The sequence below is a fragment of the Opisthocomus hoazin genome, chromosome 6 (genome assembly GCF_030867145.1).
Source record: "Opisthocomus hoazin isolate bOpiHoa1 chromosome 6, bOpiHoa1.hap1, whole genome shotgun sequence".
NCBI classification, from domain to species: Eukaryota; Metazoa; Chordata; class Aves; order Opisthocomiformes; family Opisthocomidae; genus Opisthocomus; species Opisthocomus hoazin.
The window spans coordinates 11936280-11948652 of record NC_134419.1 but is presented as its reverse complement, the minus strand read 5'-3'; the positions used below and the strand labels follow the sequence as shown (position 1 = coordinate 11948652).

The following is a 12373-nucleotide window of genomic DNA, read 5'->3' as shown; positions in this document are numbered from 1 at the left end:
CCAGGACAGCAGGCAAACAGAGCACAGCTCAGGAGTTATGGCACTGATGGGGGGCCGCTTTAAAAAGCTGGGAGATCTCCAACGGGCTTTCTGGGGACACGGGACCATGCCTGGATTTTACAGGTCCAAACCCAGGAACAAGAACTTCTCCACGAAAAGCAGCAGGCTGAAGGCCACCTTACCGCAGGGCAGCCCTCATCTTCACAGCAGAAGCTGAAACTGGGATCACACCTGCAGAAGACTGGATGCCGAGCAGCAGGGGCTCCTGTGCCCAGGGCCAGTTTTCACTTTAAAAAAAAAACTGAAGTCAAACCAGGCCACCAGCCCATTTTCAGGTAATTCTCACCTATCCTCTACACCCCAGTCCACCCTTTAAAACCATGCCCAGCACAGGGTTATTCTTTGCTTTAAGCAAGTTTGCCGATGACACCAAACTGGGAGGTTTGGTAGATACACCAGAAGGCTGTGCTGCCATTCAGTGAGACCCACACAGGCAGGAAAGTTGGGTAGAGAGGAACCTGATGAGGTTCAACAAGGGCAAGTGCAGGGTCCTGCACCTGGGGAGGAACAACCCCATGCATCAGTACAAGTTTGGGGCGGATCTGCAGAGCAGCTCTGCTGAGAGGGACCTGGGTGTCCTGGTGGATGACAGGTTGACCATGAGGCAGCAGTGTGCCCTGGCTGCCAAGAAAGCTAATGGGATCCTGGGATGCATCAGGAGAAGTGTAGCCAGCAGGTCGAGGGAGGTTCTCCTTCCCCTCTACTCTGCCCTAGTGAGGCCCCATCTGGAGTACTGTGTCCAGTTCTGGTCTCCCCAGTTCAAGGAAGATGAGGAGCTACTGGAGAGCCCAGCGGAGGGCTACAAGGAAGGTGAGGGGACTGGAGCAGCTCTCCTACGAGGACAGGCTGAGGGAGCTGGGCTTGTTCAGCCTGAAGAAGAGAAAGCTGAGAGGGGACCTAATATATACTTACAAATATCTGAAGGGTGGGTGTCAGGAGGATGGGGCCAAGCTCTTTTCAGTAGTGCCCAGCAACAGGACAAGGGGCAATGGGCACAAACTGAAGCACAGGAAGTTCCATCTGAATATGAGGAAGAACTTCTTCACTCTGAGGCTGATGGAGCACTGGAACAGGCTGCCCAGGGAGGTTGTGGAGTCTCCTTCTCTGGAGATATTCAAGACCCGCCTGGACAAGGTCCTGTGCAGCCTGCTGTAGGTGACCCTGCTTCGGCAGGGGGGTTGGACTTGATGACCCACAGAGGTCCCTTCCAACCCCTGCCGTGCTGTGATTCTGTAAATAAGCTAAAAGCAGCTGTGCTGGCCACTGACCACAGCTCACCCTGTGCTGCCATTTCTGAGGCATTACAGTTCTTGTTTTCAACTGCCAAATTATTTTAGTGCCTCCCATTCAGCACAGCAAGTGCTTTGTAATCGTGGATGGCAGCACCCCAAGGGTGGGCAAGGCAAGCACAGCAGCCCATGGGCAGCAAACACCTCCTGTAAAAATCCTCATTCTTTTTGTGCTCTCACCTCTCGAGGGCAGCCCCTCGCCCAGACAAGGCCCATAGCCCTCCAGAGCCTGTTCCTGGCAACCTTTGACAGGGAATTTTCCCTTGCTAATCCTGTCCACCACATTACTAACCAGCTTGCAACACTGTGACATGGCATAATCACATTAGCAGGCTCTCCTCTGTCTTTACCTCCCGCTTCTCCCGCAAACAAACAACAAAACACCAAACCAAACCTGGCTGAAGTGCAGTGCAATCGGCTACTTTTTCACGAGGTGGAAGGAACTAATTTCTTGTATTACTAGTACAAGCTGCACAGACAGCAAAGACAGATCATCTGAAGAGAGCACTATGGGGAAAAACATCAAATCTCATGGTGATTTCTGGGCTGGAAGTGATTTAAGAAACACCCAGTATAAATCATAGTTGCAAGAGACAGTTTCCTTTTTCTCTGCAGTTCCACCTTTCTGTTTCTGAGGTTTTTCGGGTTGCAGTTTCCCTGCATTTCCAGATGCGCAATACAGGCTGCTCAAAGACACACAGTAATAAATGAGCAGTTCTCCAAAACAGTGAAACCACTCGGAAGGACACACAAAAGACTGCAAGGAAGAGAAACAAAACACAAGACACATTCAGAAAGGCTAACTTAAATCTTTTGGTCAAAGAACACAAAAGATTTATCACACACACCAAGGATCAGAGCTTTGACTGCTCTGTCTCAGCTCTTTAATGGAACCAGACGACAGGCTGGTCATACTGCCCTGCACACACCTTTTCCAGATCTTACACTCGGTTTCTGGGCCTGATCTCCAGCAGGGAGTGTAACAAGAGCTGGGATGCACCAAGAGAAGAAAAAAAGTCCTGCAGAGCTGCTTCTTTTTGCTCACTGCGAGACAGAAGAAACGGCAGAGAGGAAATGAAAAAAAAAAAACATCAAGACATGGAAGAGCTGTATTGTGAAATCAGTACAAGGCAACAGAACACGCACATCAGACATCAGGGACGAGGAGGCAACACGGAAAGCAGAGGAAACAGGAGTCAGGCAGAGCCAAATAACACTCTGTGTGAAATTCTGGTCTGCGACACCTTGGTAAAGCACATCAACTTCAATTGCGCTAGGATTTCACCTTCAGTACTTTAAATTAATCCGTATCTACTTTCTGCTATGACGTGTCTGGCCCGAAGGCCAGCCTGGAGGCTCTCAGACTGCAGATGGTGGGGAAAGAGGGAGGGGGGGGGGGGGGGGGGGGGGGGGTGACACTTCCCACACAAGCTGAGCAAAGCAGAGGCAAACACTGGAGGTCGTCACACCACTAACGAGGCGAGCCCCCGACACAGTCAGAGAGGAAAGTCGTGCAGAGGTTGCTGTAATAGGTGGGATACGCGCGCATATGGCTGACGTGAGCCGAATCCGAGAAGTCTATAGCTTTCACGGAGACACCGAGCCGCTGCCGGGCATCAACCATGTGCTTAACTTCGCTGGCCTCGATGACGGCATCGGCCTGGGAATACAGGTAAAGCTCAGGCCACCGCGAGGGTGCCGTCAGCAGGGCATCGTAATGGCTCTCGTGGATGAAGCGGGTCAATGGGTACAGCAAGATCCGCAGCACGACAGCTGTAGTAGCAAAAGCAAATAAGAGGAAATACTTGAGCAGCACATTTGTGGATACCAAGACAGTTGCCAAGGCACGAAGGCCTCCTCTCACATTTCTTCTGCCAGGGGCACTATCAAAAATGGTGCCCGCGACTTTGAGGTTCTTAAATGGCTTGTGAGTGTGGAGCGCCTCAATGATGTAGCGGTACAGCATGACACCGCCGTTGCTGAAAACATGAAAAAGAACCGGTCTGTTTTCAACGCTGTAGTCAAAGAGCAGCTCCAGGAGTCGCCTGGCTGGGGTCTGGAGGGATCTGATGCCAAAGGTCTCAGAGAAGAATACCATCCTCCATGGAGCCGTGTACCGGATGACGGTGCACCCCTAAGAACAGAAAGAGACCCCCCACACATTTAGGCTGTGCTGTAAATTAGACAGAGTAGGCAAGCATTAGCACAAAGAACATGAACTTTTGGGACAGGTTTCTGACAAAAACCACAGGGCCAGAAGAAAGTCTTTGGTGTCAGCAGCAAGGCACCAATATGAATAGGATTACATTAATCATAACAGCACATGGCATTACACAAAGGTTTCTGCAATAGCAGAGGCCTGGATTTGATGATGTTTGAGATCCTTTCAACTCTTGTGCACCTTGGCACAACCCCTGGACACTGCCACCCAAGCTTTTACGAGTATTAGTCTTCACCCAGGAAGAGAAAACCATCTCCCTGATTCACAAACCTTCAGGATCAGCCACCGTGGCAGGAAGGGCCTGCTCTGGTACAAACCTAGCTCATGACATTGAAACCAACGTAAGAAGCAGGAGGAACTTCTTCCTGTCCTTGGGTAGTACCTGTTTGCAGCTGTCTCTAAGACTCACCCTCAAGCAACACTGACACGATTTTCACGAGCCTTTCTGAAATGCTCCAGCTGTGCAAGTTTGCCGATGACACAAAACTGGGAGGAGTGGTGGATACACCAGAAGGCTGTGCTGCCATTCAGCGTGACCTGGACAGGCTGGAGAGTTGGGCAGAGAGGAACCTGATGAGGTTCAACAAGGGCAAGTGCAGGGTCCTGCACCTGGGGAGGAACAACCCCATGCATCAGTACAGGCTGGGGCGGGCCTGCTGCAGAGCAGCTCTGTGGAGAGTGACCTGGGTGTCCTTGTGGACGACAGGTTGACCATGAGGCAGCAGTGTGCCCTGGCTGCCAAGAAAGCTAATGGGATCCTGGGATGCATCAGGAGGAATGTGGCCAGCAGGTCGAGGGAGGTTCTCCTTCCCCTCTACACTGCCCTAGTGAGGCCCCATCTGCAGTGCTGTGTCCAGTTCTGGGCTCCCCAGTTCAAGAAAGATAAAGAGCTACTGGAGAGAGTCCAGCGGAGGGCTACGAAGATGGTGAGGGGACTGGAGCATTTCTCCTATGAGGAGAGGCTGAGGGAGCTGGGCTTGTTCAGCCTGAAGAAGAAAAGGCTGAGAGGGGACCCTATAAATGCCTACAAATATCTGAAGGGTGGGTGTCAGGAGGATGGGGCCAGACTCTTTTCAGTGGTGCCCAGCAACAGGACAAGGGGCAATGGGCACAAACTGAAGCATAGGAAGTTACACCTGAACATGAGGAAGAACTTCTTCACTCTGAGGGTGATGGAGCCCTGGAACAGGCTGCCCAGGGAGGTTGTGGAGTCTCCTTCTCTGGAGATATTCAGGACCCGCCTGGACAAGGTCCTGTGCAGCCTGCTGTAGGTGACCCTGCTTCGGCAGGGGGGTTGGACTAGATGACCCACAGAGGTCCCTTCCAACCCCGACCATTTGGTGATTCTGTGCAAATGATGCGCACTGGTTCAGAGACTCAGAACGCCTGAGCAATTGCCTTTACACTTAAGGCCTTACATTGAGGTGTAGATTAGGAAAGAGGATCTTGGGGGAGTTTCTAAACAGAGCAAGTGGAATGACATTTATAAATGCTTGAGATCTTTCCTATCACCTAGACTCACTGACATCACACACTGACAAACACAAGGCAAAGCCACCAAGACAGCCCTCCTTCCCAGAGCTGCCTGAACAGTGAACAAGGAAGAAGAGGGATATGAAGTTCTTAAATCAAAGTCTTCTGCACCATCTTGCCATGGTTGCAGCCACTTCCTTATTAGGGAGAAAACCCTTTCTCTCCTTTCCCCATTCCTAGCATCTTTCTGACAAAAAAAGTACTTTCACAACAGTTGGCATGCTGCCACCTAACGTACACCTCATTTGCTCAGCAGCACCTCTTAGTCACAGCAGTCATTTAGCAATTAGTTATTCACTAGAACATGCCAATTCACCACTCTTGCACTGGATTACACATTAACGATTGACTTGTTAGACTTTGCCACCCATAGCAGAATTGGATGAATACAAGACCCTTGTATGCTGACCAAAAAAAAAAAAAAAGTCTAATGTTTCACTGGGTCCCAATACCACAAGCTGGGGTCACTCCAGTAAAACACAGTATTAGAAAGGAAAATCTCATCACTTTGGGAACTCACAACCGGACAGACCTCTCTAGCTCAAACACAAGGAGGTCCTAGTGAGCAGGTATGATTGTCACAGGATGCTCGTTTCACAGACAAGATGAAATGAATTTGGATTTCACCTAAAGAATCATCTTCAAAGGAAGGAAAAGCCGAAGGAACGACAGATGCTGACGTGCTCTGTCAGCCCTCAGCCTGGCATCACCAAGTCTGCGCTGTGGCCTATTACCAAGCAGTAAATGCATAATCTTTCCCTGCACGTTTATCTGTTTGGAAAGCTAACACAGTTCATGTCATTCCTGAATAACCTCACACCTTTAAAAGCCTTAAAATACTCCAGTGACTCACACAACAGCAGAAAGTTTCTCCAAGGAAGCATTTTCGTCTCAGCTGCATGCACAAAGATGACACCAGCAGCTGTTAGATAACGCTGCCTGGGCTCAGAGAGACAAGGAGCTTCCGATGACAAGAGGACTCGCCACGCACTCCCAATGACTCTTCAGACTGAGAGAGGCTTTGGAGCGATTTTACTGACACACAGAAAAGAGGACGTTTCTCAGAGCGCTGTATGACAGCATCACGAACACCTAAACAAGCTACTCACCTTCTGACTGTAGATTGCGCTGTATTTGGCCAGGTGTTTGTCCTGGCAGCCCGCCCAACCCAGAAGGATCACCACAGGCTGACCGCCTGCACGGCCTCTCTCTGTACTGCTCCCTGCAACACACCACAAGACTTAAAACAACGCTCCTCCAGCCTGCCAGAATCAGAACTCAGGGCAGCTTAATAAAGTTAGGGTAACGGTGCAGCTTAATAAAGTTTAGGGTAACGGTGAAGTTTAACCCGTCGGTCAGTGACGAACGCTGCCTCACCCCGGTTTCACCACGCGGCCGCGCTCAGCAGGACAGCGCGGTGCCGGTCCCTGCAGCTCCCCAAAGCTCCCCCCTGACGCCAAGCCAGCGGTGCGCAGGCCGCTACAGGGGGCAGCGACCCCTCCTCACGCCTCCCGCGCGCTGGGGAGCCACCAGAGCCCGCGGCCCGCTTCCGGGGGGGGTAAGGGCCCTGCCCTGCCCTGCCGCGACTACCGGACACCCGGTACGGCACAAGCGTCTCCACGGCTGCCCCCACACACACACCCTGACGGTCTCCAGGCCCGGTCCCCCCTCAGGACTCCCCCGGGCCCTCTTGCCATTGGGGTCCTCCGGGCCGGCCCGCCCCCCCTTCACGCTCGGGGCCCCCCTTCACGCTCGGGGCCGCACCGTGGGCCTCCGCCGGCGCCAGCTCCACCACCGCCGCCTCCAGCCCGCCGGTTCCCATCGCCGCGCACTCCCGCCTCACACCCGCACCTGCGGCTTCCGCTCTCCCCACCGGAAGCTCCGCCCTCCCTCCCCTCCAGCAGCCAATGGGTGAGGAAAGCGCCCACCCCGCCTCATTCTCCGTCCCCTCCCCGACCCGCCTCCCACTTCCTTAGCAACGCGCCCTTAGCACCCGGTCCGGGCTGGTCGCCCCGCCCACTGTGGCGGAAATTGACCCAACCATTGGGCCGAGGGGGCAGAGGCGGGCCGCGATTGGTTCGGCTGCGGTGTCAGTTATTCTCCGCAGTGTCCACCCCGTCGGGGAAGGCGAGAGGGTGTGAGGGGCTGAGGCGGGCGCTGGGCCGGGGGGGTTGTGGGGCCTGGGGGGAGGTCGAGATGAGGGGAGTTGTAGGGCCTGGGGTGGGGGACGCAGGCAGGGGGGGCTGGGGGATAGGGTGGGCGTGGGGCTGAGGGGGATTGTTGGTCCTGAGCTGGGCTTTTGGGCCGGGGAGGCCTGGGGTGGGCACTGGGGTCAGGGAGCATGTGAGGGGCTGTGGGGCCTGAGGTGGGGCTTGGGGTCTGGGGGAGCACAGGGCCCGTGGCTGGGCTGGGTTAGGTCCGGTGGGATGGCTGGGCCTGGGGCAGGGAGTGTTGAGGCTGCAGAGGATTAGGGGGGCAGGGGTGGGTGTAGGGGTGGGTGCAGGGCCTGGCTGGGGGCAAGGGGAGTGCAGGGGCTAGGGCTGGGGTTAACAGTGGGGCTGGAAGGCAGGACATGTAGGTGAGAGAGGGGACTGTGGGTTGGGAGGGGCTGGGTACACTGAGGAAGGCGCATGGTGTGTGAGGAGGGTTGGGGGGCAGGTGTGCCAGGAGAGGGTGAAACCTGCTGGGGAAACAGACGTTCTAAGTTTTGCTTGGGGCCGGGCACAACCTTGGTGTTGCAAGAGACAAAGGTAACACCAAATCAGCATCACTCTGTCCCTCCGTGAGTCCAAGGCTATCCGTCCCTGGCACCTCACTTGGACTGAGGCTGACGCAGCATGAGCTTGCCCTTTGGTCTCAGTCAGGTGATTAAGCAGCACTCCAGATGCAAAGGGCTGCTGAATTGCCAGAGCCAGTTCCTAAATCACTTGTGTTTTTCTTGGCAGGAATAAAGCACTGCCCTGACTCAGCCTTGTTTTGATGATTAGGTCCGGTGGACTGGGGTGACAGTTCAGCACTACTGAGAGCAGAGTTTGAAGCCAACAAACAGGAGTTATATGCTGATGTTAGCACTGACAAACGACTCAGGCAAGTCATTTAACTTCCCTGTGTCTCTATGTTCCCATATGTAAAATGGTCATAACAAAAATATTCATGTACATTTTCAGAGTACTTTGCAATGTTGGCTTAAAGACTACTATGTCAGCAGATGCTGTTATAGCAACCAGGGACAGATTCCACTGTATCCTCAGAGGCCTCATGCAATCGTCGTTTCCAGCTCTTCCTTTTTTTGCCATTGATTCATAGGCAAGCCCTTGTATCACTAAAATCCTCACGTCCAGAAGCAGGTGCTGGTATTTCTGAATAGTGGGGAGGGGGTTACTACAGCTTTATAATAAAAATGGGATAGCATTACACCTCCAGCATCTTAAACATAAATATGGAAACGTTAATTTAGAGCCAATTTTGGGATGTTTCAGACTGTAAAGTTCTTTTAACTAGATCTGTGTTGAGGACAGAGGAGCACTTTATGGGACTGTAAATTTCATGCAAACAGTCTCTGTGAAATACAGATTCCCCCTACACACTAGCTGTTCTCTCAATATCAATCATATGCCTTGCAAGTAATGTTTCACAAATATTCTGTAAATCACAGGAAAATGCTCGCAATAATGTGAAATATGACTTTCACTTGACTGTTTCACCAGAGGCCCCTAACAGGCCATTCTCCTGTCAGCACTAACATTTGTTATGGCTAATAACATTTTCAATCACAACTATTTTGGGAAAATGGATTTATTTTAAACCTGCTTCCCCGCAAAGGAGATCCTGAAAACGCCCTGCCAAGGACACAGACTCCTTACAGAGCACAGACCGTTAATTCCCAAATGAAATTTCATCTCAACTTAATTTTCAAACATTGTTTCTTAGCCAGCTTTTTGAAGACTTTGTTTGTTTGTTTTCAGGCACTGAGGTGCATGTTAGCCTCCTGGTCATTTTTTTCAGGCTGGTTCAGACAATAGCAATAGAAAGTTACTTTTGAGCAGGTGTCTTGGGGACATTCTGACCTGATTTGGAATTTTCCTCCAGATTCCAGGAGAAAAAGCTTAAGAACTTTGTAGATAGGAAACTGGTAATATTGACTACTTGCATTACATTGAAATAAACTTCTTATTCTGAAACCCAAAGATTTTGTGTCATTTTAACTTCTCTCAAGCCACACTTTAAATGAAACCTAAAATGGTGCTTTTCTTGTGTAGGAAGTCCAAGAACTGTGTTAGATAAGGCAAGAATTCCTTCCTTCTCAGGCATGCTGATACAGCTTGGTGGAGGTCAATGCACCTGTGCTAATGCGGCTGTCTGTGACCTTGTCCCTCTTTCTGTGCCTGCGTATGCACACAGACACTGGTGTTTAACCGCCAGGCTCCCTGGCCAGTGTCTTAAAGCCAAGCACATGCGTGTCCGTGGAATTCTCACCTACCTGAAGGAACAGAGAGCTTAATCCTCTCACATATCCCCCCCGCGCCCCAAGCGCACCTTCACATTTGTCAGGCTGGAATAGGGGATGTCATACTGAGCCAAAAGTGTGCCAAAGAAATTTGGCAAAATACAGATTGCTTTATTTAACACCTGTGTGGAGGGATGGAAGGAAGTGCAGGCAAGGGATGTTTCTGGAGCTTCTGTCTTCTCACCTACAGTTCCTGTCATTTCAGGCTTTCTTAGACTGTTTAAAAATGTGCCATATAAAATACATAAGAAAAAAAACAAACAGAGCAAATATCTGTCACGCCAAAGTGCCGTGAAGCACTCTCCCAGTGCCAAGGCCAAGCACATCTTCCTGGAGCGGCTGTGGGCCCAGTCCAGATGACTGCTGCTCTATCACGTGAGGGAGGGCATGCCACACTGCTGTGCTAACAGGCATTTACAGCCCCCTTGACCCTGTCACTCCTCATAAATCCATACCTATTTGTGCTCTCATTTCACCCTATTTACTCTCTGGCAGGTCAGATATGAGACGCAGTGTTCGTATCATGAGGCTAGTGAGAAACCGAGGCTGGGGGAATGGGTAACATCAAAATGACTTTATTAACAGAGCAGAGAACAGAGTTCCTGTGGTGAAGCCACCTGCCCTGGAAAATAATCTCAAGTCTGTCGCAGATTCATTGTGCAGCTTCAGACCAGGAACTCTCCTTTTGCCTCAGTTTTCCTATCTATGGAGTAAGTACAAAGGAAAATTAGATTAAATTACTGGCTAGTAAGTGCTTTAATATTATTTGCCAGAGATTTGAAATGTGGTTCTGGTGGTAATTCCTTAGCACAGACTTTTCCTATCTTCAAAACCCTTTTTTAACTTCTTTCTCACTTTTCTCTAGGCACAGTTGATCATGACTTCTGTCAAAGAACAGGAAGCCATCAGGAAGCTCATGGTTTTCTTGCAGGAGTGGGATAATGCCCACAGAGCTGCTCGAAGCTGCATCCTGGACAACTTCATTAAAAGCAATGATGGCAAGACAGAACCAGAGCTGGAGCTGGAGTTCTCCCAGGGAGCCAGCTTGTTTCTGGCTCGCCTGACAGCGTGGCTCAGGATGACGTATCCTTGGACAGCTGGAGGTGGCGTGTGGTAGTGGGATGGAGAGGAAGGGAAAGTTCTCTACCGAAAATTTGTTTAAAGAATGAGCTTCTGAGTGGAGACATCCATATCCAGCCGTGTTCTGCAGGGTTAAAAAACCCTGGGCATCTAAAGGTGGAACTGAAGGGAAAGGCATGTAAACTGTCCCTCAGGGACCTAGAATTAGTGTGTTTTCTCATGCTGGGATGAGTGTGCTGCCTCTGTGCGCCTGTGATAGGAAGGTCCGTGCTCTCTTGCAGAGAGAGTACCCGCTTCAGACCTCCACATTGCCAAAGGCAGCCTGGGGGCCACCACGATGGTCTGTAAATCTCTCCTTAGCCTTGTCAAACAGCTACATGTACAGCACATGCCTCAACAAGCTGCTCAAGTCCATTGGCATCTTCTTATCTGCTGCAAGCGGGTGAGTATAGAATGTCACTGTGTGAGACGCACTGTGGGGAAGGCACACGAGGGTGAGGGGGCGACTAGATAAAGCAAATAACAAGTCCTCAGCAGTCTTGTGGACAGGCTGTGTAAGCATTTCAGGCAAGGCAGGCCCCAGGGAGGCTTGTGGTAAGCATTTCAGATACTCTCACAACCAAATCCACTGCTTGTGCATATCTCCAGAGCCACTGGGTCACTGACACGATGTGGAAGGAGTGTGGTGAGAGTCTGAGTGCGGACATGGGGCTTTCTGTGCCGGTGGCTCAGTGTCTGAAATGAGCACAGGGTAAACCAGGAGCTGGTGAGCTGCTGGCAGCACAGTGTGCTGCAGCGAGGCAGGAGGTGATGCTTCCCCAGAGAACGGCCTGCTGACAGAGGAAGGTGGGCTCCAAGGCAAGTGACACTTCTGGTCCTTGCAGACGCAGATACCTTATTGAATTTCTGGAGATCGGAGGTGTCCTGATTCTCCTGGAAGTACTGGGGCTGAACCACCTCAAAGAAGAGGACAAAAGGGAGTCTGTAAGGCTGCTGCAGCTCGTCGCAGATGGTGGCAGGAAGTATAAGGAGCTCATTTGTGAAAGCTACGGTAGGCGGTGTATCCATCCCTGCTTTTTCCTAATTCAGGCAGGGACATTCTCCCGGAGCTCTGGCCCCGGGGATGCTCTCCGCCTTGAGCCGCTTCCTTCCCTGCGCCTGCCGGACGGCAGATTGCCGCAGCACTTGGCTGGGAGGAGGTCAGTGCCTCGGCTGTTGTTGAGCGGTTGCATTTCATCCCCTCATTTTTAATGAGCTTGCTTTATTCACAGTCATTTCTTTTGATGCAATATTGCTGTCCTGCTGGTTGCAACTGCTCCGGTTAAAACCACAAATCAGTTTCCATTCTTACCTGCAATGTTCACCTGCTGCAAACTTTCCCAGCCTTCCCCTCTGGGGGTGGGAGGCTTTTGTGGTTTTTATCTTTTGAAAGAGCATTACAATGGGTTTTTTCCTCTTTTTTTCACTCGGAAGCCAAATGCCGTTAGTTGTTCTGTAGTTTGGATGACGTTGTCGGTGGCTATGGGGTGATACCTGCTGTCACAGCGTCCTCAGAGGGAGACGAAGCGGCAGGATCAGCAGAGGGGTCCTCACCAGCACTGCTGGCATCCCGGTGCCCGCCCGCAGAAGGGCCTTGGCCACCTACTGCAGCTGAGAACATTGCCGACCGGTTCTCCCGTTGGT

The 12373-nt window shown here is 51.5% G+C and overlaps 2 protein-coding genes across 10 annotated transcripts in view; one reads left to right on the top strand and one right to left on the bottom strand.

Annotated features, from left to right (window-relative positions):
• Window positions 1-2753: 2753 nt before the first annotated feature.
• On the bottom strand, window positions 2754-6983 carry TMEM53 (transmembrane protein 53). Of its 3 annotated transcripts, none has more exons than XM_075424639.1 (3): window positions 6955-6983; window positions 6213-6325; window positions 2754-3483 (listed from the first exon to the last, which is right to left on the bottom strand). In XM_075424639.1, exon 3 carries the CDS (start codon window positions 3445-3447, stop codon window positions 2821-2823), a length of 627 nt encoding a protein of 208 aa, XP_075280754.1. In that variant the 5' UTR covers window positions 3448-3483; window positions 6213-6325; window positions 6955-6983; the 3' UTR covers window positions 2754-2820. The 3 variants fall into 3 exon arrangements, with proteins under 3 accessions (XP_075280754.1, XP_075280752.1, XP_075280753.1); XM_075424637.1 differs by lacking the exon at window positions 6955-6983 and adding an exon at window positions 6868-6949; XM_075424638.1 differs by lacking the exon at window positions 6213-6325 and having other exon boundaries at window positions 6868-6956.
• Window positions 6984-10081: 3098 nt separating this feature from the next.
• The window catches only part of ARMH1 (armadillo like helical domain containing 1), a 13955-nt gene continuing 11663 nt past the window's right edge, over window positions 10082-12373 (top strand). For 6 of the 7 annotated variants that reach the window (XM_075424630.1, XM_075424634.1, XM_075424635.1 and 3 more), the window contains exons 1-4: window positions 10082-10320; window positions 10476-10693; window positions 11064-11132; window positions 11575-11741. In XM_075424630.1, coding sequence (XP_075280745.1) covers window positions 10488-10693; window positions 11064-11132; window positions 11575-11741 — 442 coding nt within the window. In that variant the 5' untranslated portion in view covers window positions 10082-10320; window positions 10476-10487. Of the gene's footprint in view, window positions 10694-11063; window positions 11133-11574; window positions 11742-12373 lie in introns of all 7 variants that reach the window. The other variant, XM_075424629.1, reaches the window with a different exon arrangement.